Genomic DNA, 16,630 nt, shown 5'->3' on the forward strand with positions numbered 1-16,630 from the left:
TTTTCTAACCCCATTAACCCATTTTTCACCCCCTCTAACTGATTCTCTTGAGCGGCCATTCTGTTTTCTACCCCCATTAACCCATTTTTCACCCCTTCTATCCCATTGTCTAATCCCTCAAATTTCTTGTCTAACTCCTTAACGGTACCCCTCGCTTCGTCCCTCATTACCCCCATCATTCTGCTTTCCATTTTCGCACTATCAGCCCTTGCTTCGTCCCTCATTTTGTCCATAAGGGCACCGATTTGTAGCAACAAAAGGTCCGAATCCAACGGCGGCGCTGCTACTGTCGCGGGCGTGGCAAAATTTGGTGCCGCTACACCCACGTGCGCGAGGACGCCATTTTGCACGCCTGCTACTCCCTCAACCGCCTCCTCATTGCTCTCCTCCTCCCTTTCTTCCACATACATTTCCCCTGGTTCCTGGGTTACCCCTAACCCGTCTATCTCCCCCACCGACATCCGATCGCCTTGATTGTCCATGGCGCGATCTCAAAATTCGGGTTTTATAAAACAACACAATTTTGGCAGCTCGTAATTTTGACCAAGATTTTTTTTTTTTTTTTTAAATTTGGGCCTAACAAATTTAGTCCCGGGTCCGAATCCGACTCCTCGACACCAATTGTTACGGACACGGTTTTTGGATGTTATTTTACCGAGCGGTGGTGTATTTAACCGCGTCCGAACAGTTACTCCCCGATTAGAACCCGATTCCAACCGAACGTTGACTAATCGCGCTACAGATATTCAATTGGGAAACCTCTAAAACGACCGAAAGAGAAGAAGAGAGAAGAAAGACAGAGTTTGGAGGAAGAACAGATTTATTATACACACACAAGCAATATTTTAGAGCGACCAATATTATTTACAGCAATAGATGGAAAAGAGCAGTCACACAGTGCATTGTTAACTTATTCTATTTCATTTACTTAATCCCCAAGACAAACGAGTAGGACAGGACGTTCACACTCACACGGTGGATATTGCAGGCAGGTAATGGCTCGAGGTTGATTGCTTGAGAGGAAGGCAAAGTCGGAGGCCGCAGCACCCCTCGCGGTTTTGGCGGGAAAACCTCCGTCGCGTATCCGCGGCCGTCACGCGCTGGCTCGGCACACCTGCTCCTCTTCCTGGGGTGGAGCCGTCTCCCTCCGTTCAGCGCGTCTCTCCAACGACAGGGGGGTATTGCAGGCAGGCAGGTAGGTAGGTAGGTAGGTAGGTAGGGCTTGCGGTGGATTGCGCTCCTCTTCCAGGTCATCCCCCAGCGTATCTCTCAAGGCCTCTCTTTGGTGCAGCCTCGTTGCTCCTCTCCAGTCATCTCTACTCATCTCCACTGGTAAAGCAGTCCCCTGCAGTCGCTTTTATCACCTCCAGCGAAATCAAGCCGCCGACTCCGAGGGCGCGCCTACCGGGTCACTCACCGCGGTGTTGATTGGCTGTTAGGGCTGGTTCACTCCTTGCTTCTTATGACGAGGTGGAGACACGCCTTTCTTCCCCAACCTTACCTCGTGGCCAATGGTGGTTTGAAGAAAACCAGCCAAAATGCGGAAGGCAATTGGAAGGGAGGTTTTGGGGAAATTGGAAGGGCCTACGCTTATTTTGTTTGATACAATGCAAAGTCAATCTAGTGGAAAACACATACTTAGCCTACATGGAATAAGGAAATACACTATTTAAAAGATATATCGTGACCTGCGTGTATGTTCTATGAAATTAATTAGGAGGACGGCTGCGACCATTATTTACATTACCAGGATGTTACCATACCAAAGCCATACTCTTCACATCCGTTACCCTTCCTCCAAAATTGTTACACTCCTCAAAACCCGTTACACTTCTCAAAACCCGTTACACTTCTCAAAATCGTTACAGTATACAATGTATACATATCAGATACTTTGAAAGGCCTGTGGCCCCTTATATACAACATTTATGAATGCTCTTTCCATTTTAAACCATTGAAGTTTCAAGCAAAAGCTCATCGAAGACCAGATAGTCTGCACAGTGCACGAGAGAATAGAACACGCGTCCCAACCATAAAACAACATAGTTCTCCAGGGCAATTCTCACAACCTTGATCAAAACTACTGTAGAGCAAGCAGTGATATTAAACGACCTTACCATATACCAGAATACTCGTCTCTTTGAAGGCTAGTGGCAATCTGCATCAGCAAACAAGATAAACAATTAATTGTATCAATTTTTATAAAGTAGGTGACTTATCGTCAGCAATGTGGAACAAATTCCAAATTCTTACCCTAACCTTTGCAGTCTGAAAGGCCTGGCCACCGCTTCCGAAAACTAGAATGGCATAACTATCAGGGACGCCGCTATGTGGTGGTTGTACTCCCCCAATGCAAGTCGGGGGCCAAATATTCCCCATTCTTTCCTGCTGCCCGGATTCGTCAGGCCAGCGCGGTCACGGTCATGGTGCCGATCGGTCCCCATGGACCTTTCCCACGTCTCTGTCTCTTTTCTCTCACTTCTTTCTTTCTCTCACTTCTTTCTTTCTCTCACTTCTTTCTTTCTCTCGTCTCGTCTTGTCTCGTCTCGTCTCGTGTCCTCTCCTCTCCTCTCCTCTCGTCTCTCGTGTCCTCTCGTCTCGTCTCGTCTCCTCTCGTGTCCTCTCGTCTCGTCTCGTCTCGTCTCGTCTCGTGTCGTCTTGTCTCGTCTCGTCTCGTCTCCTCTCGTGTCCTCTCGTCTCGTCTCGTCTCCTCTCGTCTCGTCTCCTCTTGTGTCCTCTCGTCTCGTCTCGTTTCGTCTCGTGTCGTCTCGTCTCGTCTCGTCTCGTCTCGTCTCCTCTCGTCTCGTCTCGTGTCGTCTTGTCTCGTCTCGTCTCGTGTCCTCTCGTCTCGTCTCCTCTCGTGTCGTCTCGTCTCGTCTCGTCTCGTGTCGTCTTGTCTCGTCTCGTCTCGTCTCCTCTCGTGTCCTCTCGTCTCGTCTCCTCTCGTCTCGTCTCCTCTTGTGTCCTCTCGTCTCGTCTCGTCTCGTCTCGTGTCGTCTCGTCTCGTCTCGTCTCGTCTCCTCTCGTGTCGTCTTGTCTCGTCTCATCTCGTCTCCTCTCGTGTCCTCTCGTCTCGTCTCGTCTCCTCTCGTGTCCTCTCGTCTCGTCTCGTCTCGTGTCGTCTTGTCTCGTCTCCTCTCGTGTCCTCTCGTCTCCTCTCGTCTCCTCTCGTGTCCTCTCGTCTCCTCTCGTGTCCTCTCGTCTCCTCTCGTGTCCTCTCGTCTCATCTCCTCTCCTCTCGTCTCCTCTCCTCTCGTGTCCTCTCATCTCCTCTTGTGTCCTCTCGTCTCGTCTCATCTCCTCTCCTCTCCTCTCGTCTCCTCTCGTGTCCTCTCATCTCCTCTCCTCTCCTCTCGTGTCCTCTCGTCTCCTCTCCTCTCGTCTCGTCTCCTCTCCTCTCGTGTCCTCTCGTCTTCTCTCGTCTCCTCTCATCTCCTCTCGTCTCGTCTCCTCTTGTGTCCTCTCCTCTCGTCTCGTCTCATCTCCTCTCCTCTCCTCTCGTCTCGTCTCGTCTCGTCTCGTCTCCTCTCCTCTCGTCTCGTCTCGTCTCATCTCCTCTCCTCTCCTCTCGTCTCCTCTCCTCTCCTCTCGTCTCCTCTCCTTTTGTCTCCTCTCGTCTCCTCTTCTCTTCCTCTCACTTGTTCGAGAGAACTGCCCAGGGTTATACAACAACTAGAACGGCCCTCGGTAGAGCACATACCTCCGCAAGGCTGAACAGTATACATGTTGTATGCCTGTCCACCAAGTTTCGTCCGAATCCGTCCACAAATATTTGGGATATCGTGCTGTATATCGGTTTTGGCACTATCTCTCAATGGTGAAGAATCACTTTTAAAATTCTCAGATTCGGATTGTCAGCCAAATCCCATAATGTCCGCCTTGTCACACACCCAACCTCTGGACCAAACTTAAAATGGATGTTGTCACACAGAAATGGTTCGTGTTACCTTCCATGCAGGTTAAATTGAATACCCTTAATAATGAGAACAAATACCCTCATTCATACATACTTGAGATGTGCAAGCCATGTGCACCCATGGCTATATTATCTTTATGATGCTCCATGTCCAATTTGGAAGCTGTAAAACAAAATAAAAACTTGTGAGTCTCCACGGGCATACACTTTTCTTAGAATTCTGAAATATTTACATGGAAAGATTATGGTCATAAAACAATACAAGGAAAACAGACTAGGTAAATGAGATTCAAGCAGTAGTACTGCTCATTTATGGGGGCATCTATTTATTATGTACGCACAAGGTGGGATGGGTCGTTGAGGAAATTAAATGAGAAAATAAAGGGAAGAGTAGGGATTTAAAAAGTGAAGGAAGCGTAAGACAGTGGAGGAGAATTGGGAAGTGATGACAGGATGTTGAGAGGAAGCCGGAGTAAGTGGGAGTGTGGGTGTAGGGTGTTATGGTGTGTTATGGTATGCATTGGGAAGAGGTAAAAGAGATTCTGCCATTTCAGAGAATGTAATGAATAGATGGCCAATTTGCATTGTGTCCAATAGACTGCACAGAAAGGATGTGAAAGTATTCATAACAAGATAAATGCAGATAGTTTCTTAACAAATTAGAAAGTGAAAAAGCAATCCCTTGCAAATAGTAAAACAAGAATCATCCTCAAGATCAATAAAAACAACAAATTTTGATACTCAGTCTATATGAAGCTCAACCTCTGGGTCAGTGGTCTGCTTTGATCATTCAAATGCGGAACAAGTGTCAAGGATTCCCAGTGAATCAAACTTTGACTTTGTAAAACTCCATGAATATCAATCTGAACCATCCTGATAGTCCAGTGGCATTAATAACCAAACGAGGTCTAAACGTGTCACTGTGTGTGTGTGGCGTGTGTGTGTGTGTGTGTTTGTGCGTGTGGTGTGTGTGTGTGTGGCGTGTGTGTGTCTGTGGGGTGTGTGTGTCCGTATGTGTGTGTGTGTGTGTGTGTGTCCGTCCATGTCAGTGTGTGTGTGTCCGTCCGTGTCAGTGTCTGTGTCCCTGTGTGTGTGTGTGTGTGTGTGTGTGTCCGTCTGTGTACGTGTGTGTGTGTGTGTGTATTGGTATGGGTGTCCGCCACACACACACAAAGCAATTAAGATCACGGGCGACAGATAGCCAAACGTTGCTTTAACTCCGAGGCGTATTTCCAAACTTGGCGGGATTATCTTTTTACGCGTGCGCGGGAAAGGCCCAAAGCCTTATCTAATCGGACGGCCGCCCATGGGGTTATTACTCGACCCACAAACACAAATACGAGACAGAAAAATTCACAATACAAGAATGAAATTCCAAAAATAAAGGATTTAATGAAAATGAATGAATGAATGAATGATTGTTTTAAGGCCATTTTTCCCCGCTAGAACGGGGGTTATCATTGTGGCCCCATTACAATCATGGTTCCCTGTTTGAGGCAATGTTTTATGGTCGGATGCCCTTCCTGACGCCAACCCTTAGTCACCTCTTATGATGCGCAGGGATACGGTGTACCTATTCTAAATCGGGGTACACACCAGGTTCATTCATCCCAGCATGCTGGTACTCAATTTGCTGACCTCTGAAGGATGACTGGCTGAGTCTCCCCCCCCCCCCCCCCCCCCCGCCGTTAATTCAGCAATCAACCGGGATTCGAACTCAGGATCCTAGGATCCCAAGCCGGCGCCAACACCAGGCTTAATGAAAATGAATGCAAGGATAATAAAAACGAAAGGTAAAGTAAAACGAATTCCTATATTGAGACGTCTCCACTCATACTTGTACAAACAAGAGAATGATTAAAGAAAATTAATGTTTCAAGTTGGCTGGTACTGAGCTTTGCGTCTCAACGAGGACTTTGAGGAGCTCGGTGGTCATCAAACCCAAGTGACCAGCGCGTCGAAGCGCCCAAACAATGGCGCCGGTCAAGCGTGCCCGCACACGAGCCAGGAACAGCCAAGCCAGGGACAAAGAACAAAAGCAACTGCCGATCCGATTGCCAGAACCAAGGAGAGTCAAAAGAAATACGACCGTTCGCCACACACTCCAGGACCAGAGAGAGAGAGAGAGATAACAAATTATTTCTCTCCTCGAACCTTCCAGCTCTCTGACATCATACGACCAATCCTGATGTCCAATTACATCAGTCCATGGCCACGACCAATTGTCGTCTTCGGGGCGGGGCCTCACGGCCTTGCTTGACGCCCAATGATGAAATCGAGGCGTGGCCTCTCCGTCGGGGGGCGGAGTCTAATCTCTGTTCGGGAATGTTCGGATGACGTCGGGGTTTACTTGCCGATTGGCAAATGTGCTGGGTTTCTGTCGTGCTTGTCGGTGTGGTTGTGGCAATGTGCCGATTGCATGGCTGGCCGAGTGAGTTTTATAAGAACAAAGGGAAAATTACAGGAGGCGTTACACACTGGGGTTTATTAATCTTACTTCCTAGAACTCATTAACACAAATGCCACCGCTTATGGCGACATGCAAACACTCGACCTGCACGGTTACCCTGCTTATGTACATCAAAATGGGCTTTCCATGCATCACACGGTCGATGCTAAACTATACATTCCTGACTTCACTCAAGTATTTCATCTCCTACCCCGACAAACGTAACAATAACAAATTTGACTTCACTGTTCCAATACTTATGGAGGGCACTGTGTATGCATTTCCAGGGCCATCTACATATTACATAAGCAAAATAGTGGAATTCCCCTCCCCCTCTTCCCAAGTTTGCCCAATCCAAGTTACCCTTTTCTCCGCTGAAATTATGGAGATGGAGATGTTTAAATAATGAGGGGTATAAACAAAATAAATGCAGAAGAGTTAGTTATTCGGCAGCAGAAACAGTAGAGAAGTTTAAATTAACGTGTTGATGAAGCACAGGCATGGTGGGCCAAATGTCCAAATCCCTCGAGTTTCCATGTTGTTGCCCTCTTTTCCAATATTCTCCCGCCACCTCTTTTGCACTCTATTTCCTCCCCTCTTTCCTTACTTTTGTCATTTAACTTCACACTACAAATTAAACGACGTCATAAGTAAATTATCCTCTATTCGCCAATTTTAAATGACGGTGTAAATACTCACCCATGAGTAGTAAAGTAGTTTTTGAGTTCGCGGCAATCCGACGTAATCACTGTTGGTGATAGCACGTGCTCACCCGATCGCACCTTCCGTGCAATGTTGCTCACCTGTAACGTGCGCACACTCGCACAGTAGGTAAGCATCTCCTGACTGCGCTTCCGCAATCTTTCTACGTCACTGTGAACCGCAACCTTCGTTCCTCTTTCTCCGCTTCGCTCTGAACGATACATTCGTTATAACAACTGCGCACAGTATCGGTGTGTGTACGTATGCCATTGGTAGTGGATTCTGGTGCGGGCGGTGGTGGTGGTGGTGGTTGTTGTGGTTGTTGTACTCTTTAAAATAATTAGACACCTTGATACTCTTGTTAACAATCAACCTGATAACTACATGGTGTATCGACAGTTGTAAAACAAAAATGGCTATATCTTGGCTCGACTGTCCCTCACAGGTTTGTGCGGGGTCCATATGGTCTGCTCGTAACTCTCTTCTTGTTAACTCCCAAAATCCAGGCTCACTGCTCACCTACACTCATTTGTTCTCTCACCTGTTGAATCAACTTCTCCAGTCTGTTCAGTCCCATTCTTCCCTCCAGGACTTCAACACATCTGTTCACCATTACCCCAGGTCATCCTCTTAATCTCTTATACCCCCAAATGGCCCCATTCCCAAGTGCTCCCTTTTTCCAGGTTATTGGGATTTCGTCCCTGCTTTCCCCTTCCTCTTCTTCTTGTGGTTCATTCAATTTGTGTGCACCTTGTTCACTCCCATGTATCCTTGATCTCCCCCTTCCCTTGGTCTCACTTTCACGTCTGTAATGCTCTTCTCCTTCCCTTCTCCTCTAGCTCTCCCATGAGCCTCGATGATGTACACAAAAAATATATTGGAACGGAACTCGGTAGAGCACATTGTCTGGCATCGCATGCTTCTTCCGAATAAAAATACCACCATTTCACGCTAATGTTATGGCCCATATACCTGTATGATCCATGCACCCTATTATGTCACATACATTGCCATTATCCATAGCTTTATTGATATCGATTGATTATTAGGATATTTAACGACCACTTTTGTGCATATTAAGGCAAAATTGCGTCAATGAATATGAAAAAAAAAATTAAAGCTATATTTCTCGTGGCTAGTCAAACATATGTATGAAGTTTCGTATCAATCTGTTAGGCGGTTCTGGAGAAAAAAAAAATTCAACATTTTTTTTTTCATTCCAACATGGCCACCAGACCACACGACCGGGACGTCATAAATTTAATTATTCACCCACGTCGATCAGATATATGAAGTTTCAGATGTTTTGGAGAAAGATTTTGATTCAAGCAATTATGGCTGGAATTGCTGGCTGGAATGGCTGCATCATATACACACATCAGCGATGATGTCATCGTTATCACCAAAGATATCCCATGCGGAGTTTATGACAAATGCAAAGGTTCAATTGTTTTCGTTGAGTACTTTCAGAGAAGATGTCCAAATTGGTTCCTTTAATCAAATATGGCTGCCATACCACGTGACATATTATGATGTCAGAGTTATCAATAAAATATCCTCCATGGGGAGTCCATCCTATGTTTAAGGTTTTGCATCAATTGGACAAGCGGTTGCAGAGAAAAAAAATTAAAACTGAAATTATATATATGTGGAGAGCACACAGGGACAGACAGACAGACAGATACAGGTGTTGCAATAGTCTCGTTCAGGGCGAGACCAAAAATCACACCTTCATAGTTGACTTGGCCATCCCCGTCAATGTCTGCCTCCCGGATCATTTCATCCACCTCCTCATCAGTGAGTTTCTCCCCAAGGTTCGTCATTACATGCCGTAATTCTGCCGCACTGATGTAGCCATTTCCATCCTAAAAGACAAAGCCAATGAGGTGCACTCTGATGCTCAGTATACACCAGTATACCACAATGCAAGCTCTATTATTTCTGGAAACACCTACCTGACACAAGGACTTGGCATCAGGTAAAATCAAAGGGAAGATAATCATCGAACCAAATAGTAATAACAATGGCATAGAATCCAACCAATTCCATTAGACCAGCTGTGTTAATAAGTTTACTTTAGTCAACCTTCTACTTTGTCATGCTGTTCTTCCATGATCATAGATCTCTGTATTTAAAGGCAAGATGAACCCAGGGATAGGAGCACTTGATATTGCCTTAAATGCTTGATGTGAAGTCATGTCATGCAAGAGGGGGAGTGAGGAAGAGAAAGGGAGACGTAGAATGGGGGAGCGCATACACACACACACACACACACACACACACACACACACACACACACACACACACACACACAATCAAGTGCACAGAGTGACGACTGTAGGATTAACAGAGTATGTGAAAAGCTCAACAGACTACCGAATACAATTTGTGTACAAGCATGAACACAACAAGACAGAAAAGGTATCTCTCACTCACCCTGCAAAAAACTTCCAAAAACAGGTGTGATTGGAAGAATCACACACCAAACCAAAACAGCAACAAATACAGCCCCATCAATTGCAAAAAGACAAAATAAATATATAAAAAGAAATATCAAGAAATATACACCAACAACTGGGAGAATGAAAAAGAGCAGGAAAATACAAAAAATAATTGGACAAATTGGGGATACACAAAGAAGGCTCATTGGAATGGCTAAGAAGAGGTCAGCTCAACTGGGATGGCGAATAATCATAATAAATACCCATGATCAAGGACTCGACACCAATGGATTAAAAAAGATGGCGGGACTGAGCCAGATGGACAAGTGTAGATTCTGCAAGACAGAAACAGGAAGTACGAGTCACGTGCTCTCGGGATGCAAAAAACTATTATCAGAATAACTTTATACACAAGAAACATGAAAGCCCGCTTGGAGTTTGCAAAAAAGCACCTAAAGGACTCTCAGACTGTGAGAAACAAGATTCTGTGGTCTGATGAAACCAAGATTGAACTGCTTAGCTTCCGTCTGGCCACTCTGCCATACAGCTCAGATCGGTGGAGTGTTGCAGTGATGGTTGTCCTTCTGGAAGTTTCTCCCACCTCCACACAGGATCTCTGGAGCTCAGCCAGAGTGACCATCGAGTTCTTGGTCACCTCTATTACCAAGGCCCTTCTCCCCCCCGATTGCTCAATTTGGCCGGGCGGCCAGCTCTAGGAAGAGTCCTGGTTGTTCCAAACTTCTTCCATTTATGAATTATGGAGGCCACTGTGCTCTTGGGAACCTTCAATGCAGCAGAAATTTTTTTGTAGGCTTCCCCAGATCTGTGCCTCGACACAATCCTGTCTCTGAGCTCTGAAGGCAGTTCCTTCGACCTCATGGCTTTGTTTTTGCTCTGACATGCATTGTCAGCTGTGAGACCTTATATAGACAGGTGTGTGCCTTTCCAAATCATGTCCAATCAATTGAATTTACCACAGGTGGACTCCAATCAAGGTGTAGAAACATCTGAAAGATGATCAAGAGAAATGGGAGGCACCTGAGCTAAATTTCAAGTGTCATAGCAAAGGGTCTGAATACTTATGCCAATGTGATATTTCAGTTTTTCTTTTTAATAAATGTGGAAAACTTTCTAAAATCCTGTTTTCTCTTTGTCATTATGGGGGTATTGAGTGTAGATTGATGAGGGAAAAAATGAATTTGAACGATTTCAGCATAAGGCTGCAACATAACAAAATGTGAAAAAAGTGAAGGGGTCTGAATACTTTCTGAATGCACTGTACATACATGATACATACATACACACATATATACATACATACATACACACATATATACATACATACATACACATACATACATACATAGATACATACATGACACATACATACACACATGACACATACATACATACATGATACATTGATACATACATACACATACATACATACTTTCTGTTACGTGCTCCTCCCCAACCCCCGGTCACGGTGTACCTCCGAGCCCCGAGAGGAGTCACGGCAGAAAAATGTGTTATTCTGTATGTCAAAGATCAATGGTGAAGCCACACCAATTGTTACCAACAAACAAATATTGTATTAAGATCACACAAGAATAACAGTACAACAACAATAGTAATCAATTGTACAACCAATATATATTTCCTATGATGGTACTATCAGGTTCGTACAATATAACTCACTATGCTCCAAGTGAGCGAAAAGAAGAACATTCCCCAATGTCTCTATTCCGGCATCAAGCCCAAGTCGATCCGCTCCAGCGATCGTCAGAACGATGTCCAATCGAGACCAGAATTCCGTTCGTATGACAGTCACAGTCACGCGACCAATGCTGCGCAAAGGTGCCCTCAAGGCGACGGGGAAATCCAAAGGCGCCCTCCAGACGACTGGGAAATCACACCCTCGGTTATGGACGTTTCATGGCTCCAAACCGGCGAACTGCAGATTTACCTTCAAAATCCACGTTACACACACACACACCAGATAAACGTCTGGATGTGGTGAAAATGGTTGAAGCGAAAAAAATGGTCGTCCAGGCCGAAACGTTCAGTTCGCTTGCTTGCGCGCTGAGCAGCTCGTTGAGCGGCTCGCCGAACGGCTCGCCAAGCGTCTTGCTGAGCGGTTCGGTCCCGGCGAGGTTGGTTTGTACGCTTCCGGCAGCGGACGAGTTCACCCGCCTCCTCGCCAGTTTCCCGGCACTCACGCGGCCCACCTTCTCGGCGGTGGCCGTAAAGCACGGTGTGGAACATCACATATCCACCGTCGGGCCACCGGTCTACGACCGGGCCCGCCGCCTCGAACCGACGAAGCTCGCGGTGGCGAGAGCGGAGTTCGCTACGCTGGAGCGCTGGGCATCGTGCGGCGCTCCAAGAGTGGTTGGGCGTCGCCGCTACACATCGTGCCGAAGCCTGGCGGTGGATGACGGCCGTGCGGAGACTACCGCTGCCTCAACGATGCCACTACCCCCGACCGTTACCCGGTCCCTCACATCCAAGACTTTTCCGCCCGGTTGGCGAAAATGTCCTGCTTTTCTAAGGTGGACCTCATACGCGGCTACCACCAGGTCCCCATCAAGCCGGAGGACATCCCGAAGACGGCCGTCATTACGCCATTCGGCCTCTTCGAGTTCCTTCGGATGCCCTTCGGTTTGAAGAATGCGGCTCAGGCATTCCAACGTCTGATGGACAGCGTCTTGCGCGACCTGGAGTTCATCTATGTCTACCTGGACGACATCCTCGTCGCAAGCGCGTCCCGTGAAGAGCACCTCCGCCATCTCCGCATGCTCTACGAACGCCTGGGCCAGCATGGCCTGATCGTGAACCCCGCCAAGTGCCGGTTCGGCATCGCCGAGATCGACTTTTTGGGGCACCGCGTCACCAGGCACGGGGCCATCCCCTTACCAGCAAAGGTGGAGGCGGTCAAGGGGTTTCCGTGCCCCCGCACGATCAGGGGGCTCCAGGAGTTCCTGGGCATGGTGAACCTTTACCATCGGTTCCTGCCCCGCGTCGCCCAGCTCCTGCATCCCCTGCACGAGGCCCTCCGGGGGAAGCCGGGCAAAGGTGACGTTGTTTGGACCGAGCAGATGGACGTGGCGTTCGCGGGCGCGAAGCTCGCCTTGGTTAACGCCACCATGCTCGCGCACCCGGCGCCCGATGCACCGATCGCCCTCACCACCGACGCGTCAGACTATGCGGTGGGCGCGGTGCACGAGCAATGGGTGCGTGGAGCTCGGCAACCGCTGGCGTTTTTAAGCCGGCAGCTTCGCCCGCACGAATGCCGGTACAGCACCTTCGACCGCGAGTTGCTCGGGCTTCACCTGGCGGTCAGGCACTTTCACCATCTGCACGAGGGCCGTTCGTTCACGGCCTTCGTCGACCACAAGCCCCTGGTCTTCGCGATGGCCAAGGTCGCCGAGCCGTGGTCGGCCCGGCAGCAGCGTCACCTCTCGGCCGTGTCCGAGTACACAACGGACATCCGGCACATCGCGGGGAAGGACAACCCCATGGCGGATTGCCTTTCCCGGTCCGTCGCCCACGTGGTCCACCTCGGCATCGACTATGCCCCGATGGCGGCGGACCAGACCGCCGACCCCGATGTTCAGGCCTTGCGGACCACCATCACCGGCCTCCGCGTCACCGAGGTGCCGTTCGACGGTGCGGGCACGGCCCTCTTGTGCGACGTCTCCCTCGGGCGGCCTCGCCCCATCGTGCCCACGGGCTGGCAGCGCCGGGTTTTTGACGCCATCCACGGCCTGTCCCGCCCGGGCACGAAGGCCTCCCAGAGGCTGGTTGCCAACAAGTTCGTCTGGCATGGCCTCCGGAAGGTCGTCCGCGATTGGACCAGGATGTGCCTCGCGTGCCAGCGCGCGAAGGTGCACCGCCACACCCAGGCCCCATTAGCCCCGTTTACGGTGCCCGAACGTCAGTTCGACCACGTTAACTTGGACTTGGTGGGTCCTCTGCCCCCCTCGTGGGGTTTCACCCACGTCCTCACCATGGTGGACCGCACCACCCTGTGGCCGGAGGCCGTGCCTTTGGCGGCGACGATGGCGGCGGACGTCGCGCAGGCGTTCATCGCCACCTGGGTTGCCCGGTTCGGCGCCCCCTCGGACATCTCGTCCGACCGCGGCCCCCAGTTCACCTCAGAGCTCTGGGGGGCGGTCGCGCGGGGGCTCGGTGTCCAGCTGCACCATACCATGGCCTATCACCCCCAGGCCAACGGCCTGTGCGAGCGTTTCCACCGCTCCTTGAAGGCCGCGCTCCGGGCCATCCTCCGCGACGGCGGCTGGGTCGACAGGCTCCCCTGGGTCCTGCTGGGCCTCCGGACGGCGCCCAAGGACGACCTGCGCGCATCCGCGGCAGAGTTAGTCTTCGGACAACCGCTGCGGGTGCCGGGCGAGTTCCTCCCCGACTCCACGGCACCATGGTCCGTGGCGCAGCAGCGCTCCGCGCTGCAGGAGACCGCCCAGAGGTTCGCCCCGGTGCCGACGGCGCACCACGGGCGCCCGCCAACGCACGTCGCCCCGGAGCTTCGCACGGCGGAGTACGTGTTCGTCCGACACGACGCCCACCGGACACCGCTGCGGCCCCCGTACGACGGGCCCTTCCGCGTGCTGGAGACCGGGGCGAAGCACTTCACCCTGGACATCGGCGGTACTCCTGACTGTGTTTCCGTGGACCGCCTCAAACCGGCCCACCTCGACGTGGACCACTCCCCGCCAGTGGCTCAGCCCCCGCGTCGGGGCCGCCCCCCGGCGGGCGGACCCCCGGCACCGGCCAACCCCGCCGGCACGCCGCCCCCCGGGTCCCGCACCCATCCCAGGGGCAGCCGGTGGCATCCCGGCATCCCAGACGCCACCAGCCGCCAGAGGGCGCTTCGGCCGGGTCATCCGTTTGCCCCGCAAACTGACCCTTCAGGTGCGCGGGAATTCTGGGGGGGCGCGTGTGGCGGACACGATGGCTCGCTGGCGCGATGACATCATTCCGCGCACCAAGAGGGTGTCGGCCACGCCCGAGGGGTAGGCGTGGCCTCGGGATATACACGGGGCTCACAGCCCCGAGCACGGCAGTGCTATAGTTTGAGCTTTCAAATAAAGACGCTTTCAGTTACGTACGTTGTTGCTTCCCTTATTGGCAAAACAAGTCGTGCGCATAGCACCGCACTACAATAGTATATCGGTGGGAAGTCGAACTTTTTGAACGCCCTCGTATGTTCCAGCGTAAACCTCCCACCTCCTCATGCGATTATAACAAATGGATGACCAGATGACCCCTTTGAAAACAATGAGTTGTGCATTTGGCCTGGAGATTGAAATGCGAGGGAGGGGGAGGGAACGGTGAGTTGGAGGCGCCACGCCTATGACGGTTCCTCCTGTATCCCCAGTCCCCACCCTTGGAGCTCATCCTTCCCCCTCGGTGTGTGCAACACTCGCTCTCCCGCACACTCCGACCCGACGACGCGATGACCCGCGGTGTCCTATTCGTCGTGCTCGCGGCGACCTTCGTGTACTCCGTAGCCCCGTACGGTGAGTGTGCCTTCGTCTTTGGTACAAACGTCATCGGGGAGCATTCATTAACCTTACATATAGCGACCTTTACCTGTATGGACACTGCGATTACACGTTTGGGTGATAGATCGCATGGCTCCGTTTTATTCATACCAAGTTACAAACTGTCGAGGCTCCAATGTACGTCGAAAATATTCCAGATCCCAGCAAACTTGTCTCAAAAGCTTGGGAAAGCGTCCAATGCTACATGGCAAACTTGTCTTTTATTTATCTTATATATTAATCTGCAGCAAGAACTAAACTTTGTCGATAAATTGAAGACGTTTCAAAATGTACACTGCGAGAAATTATTTGCATCTTAAAGTGAAACTTTTCAAACCCCTCATACTTTGGTGCATAAACTTTCAGACCGGTTATGTCTGACTCATAAAAGGGTGCTGACAGTTGTGGCACACTCCCATAAGCATATAGCAGCATGTCGAACACCACGGGTATGTACGAGTACGTATACCAAGACACTTCACGATGATTAAAGGTGTCCTTACAAGCTGCCATATTGTTGTAGTTTTCATATCCCTGAAAGTTGAAGGGTGTTGTAGATGTAGTCGTAGAAGTTACGGGAAAGGGCTGGCGTCACTAATACGTCGGTAAATCTCTGAGATATTCCCATCATGGTTTAAGACTATATCTGAATAGTTAAAAGTTATACCGACAGGATATTTCTTCGACTAAATCCGTTCACTTATAGGAAAGAAACTCAAGACCGATGTCATAAGATTCCAAGATGTCGAAACAATGGCTACGTTATCATGTCTGCAGGGGATAACTACCCCAGGGGTTGTTGCTTTGATGGCAAACTAAACAACATTACGTCCATAACCCTTCGGGAGGCCTGGTGGACATTCTGATCTGAGCTTCCCAGATTCAATCTCAGCCTCATGGTGCCGAGAACCCAGATTCGAATCTCAAGTGGTGTTGATTTGATTTATTGATGACGCCCTTGAAATTTGTGTCATGTATGTACAAACTCTGGTAAGAAAATAAAAGGCGTTTCAATTGGAAGCAAGAAAGGTAACACGTGCTTCTAAAAAAAGGTGGGATATTTTGACAAAAGCAAACACTTGCTTCACTCCTTCAGAACAAGAGATTCCAACCAAAGAAACTGCTCAACATTTAATGAGGATCCATTTCTTAATCCCAGAATATCGTAACATTAAATGTGGATTGCGGCATACTGTCTTGTTCAAGAAGAACAGTCTTTTAACCAGACTCAGTGGCAAATTATATATGTGTATTTTAACAAATACGTGTATTTAACCAGACTTTAACCAGACTTTAACCAGGCTTTAACCAGACTTTAAACAGGTTTTAACCAGGCTTTAACCAGACTTTAAGCAGGCTTTAACCAGGCTTTAACCATACTTTAACCAGGCTTTAACCAGACTTTAACCAGGCTTTCACCAGACTTTAACCAGACTTTAACCAGGCTTTAACCAGGCTTTAACCAGGCTTTAACCAGACTTTAACCAGGCTTTAACCAGACTTTAACCAGGTTTTAACCAGACTTTAACCAGACTTTAACCAGGCTTTAACCAGACTT

General features: G+C 49.4%; 2 protein-coding genes across 6 annotated transcripts in view; one reads left to right on the top strand and one right to left on the bottom strand.

Moving 5' to 3' along the window:
* LOC137436819 (mucosa-associated lymphoid tissue lymphoma translocation protein 1 homolog) overlaps positions 1-7,234 on the bottom strand; it is an 84,495-nt gene extending 77,261 nt beyond the window's left edge. For 3 of the 5 annotated variants that reach the window (XR_010986371.2, XR_010986372.2, XM_068130959.2), the window contains exons 1-2: positions 7,065-7,213; positions 4,011-4,079 (exon numbers count right to left, since the gene is read on the bottom strand). Coding sequence is in view for 3 of the 5 variants with exons in the window: in XM_068130959.2 (XP_067987060.1) it covers positions 4,011-4,079; positions 7,065-7,068 (73 nt within the window). In the remaining 2 variants the exon portion in view is untranslated. Of the gene's footprint in view, positions 1-4,010; positions 4,080-7,064 lie in introns of all 5 variants that reach the window. The other 2 variants (XM_068130958.2, XM_068130957.2) reach the window with 1 other exon arrangement.
* A 7,659-nt stretch (positions 7,235-14,893) lies between these two features.
* The window catches only part of LOC137436818 (uncharacterized), a 41,251-nt gene continuing 39,514 nt past the window's right edge, over positions 14,894-16,630 (top strand). Inside the window, exon 1 of the mRNA XM_068130955.2 lies at positions 14,894-15,048. Within this exon, the coding sequence (XP_067987056.2) occupies positions 14,985-15,048 (64 nt within the window). The 5' untranslated portion in view covers positions 14,894-14,984. The remainder of the gene's footprint in view (positions 15,049-16,630) is intronic.

Source organism: Myxine glutinosa, chromosome 11 (assembly GCF_964187855.1).
Source record: "Myxine glutinosa chromosome 11, kmMyxGlut1.1, whole genome shotgun sequence".
In the NCBI taxonomy this organism is placed as follows: domain Eukaryota; kingdom Metazoa; phylum Chordata; class Myxini; order Myxiniformes; family Myxinidae; genus Myxine; species Myxine glutinosa.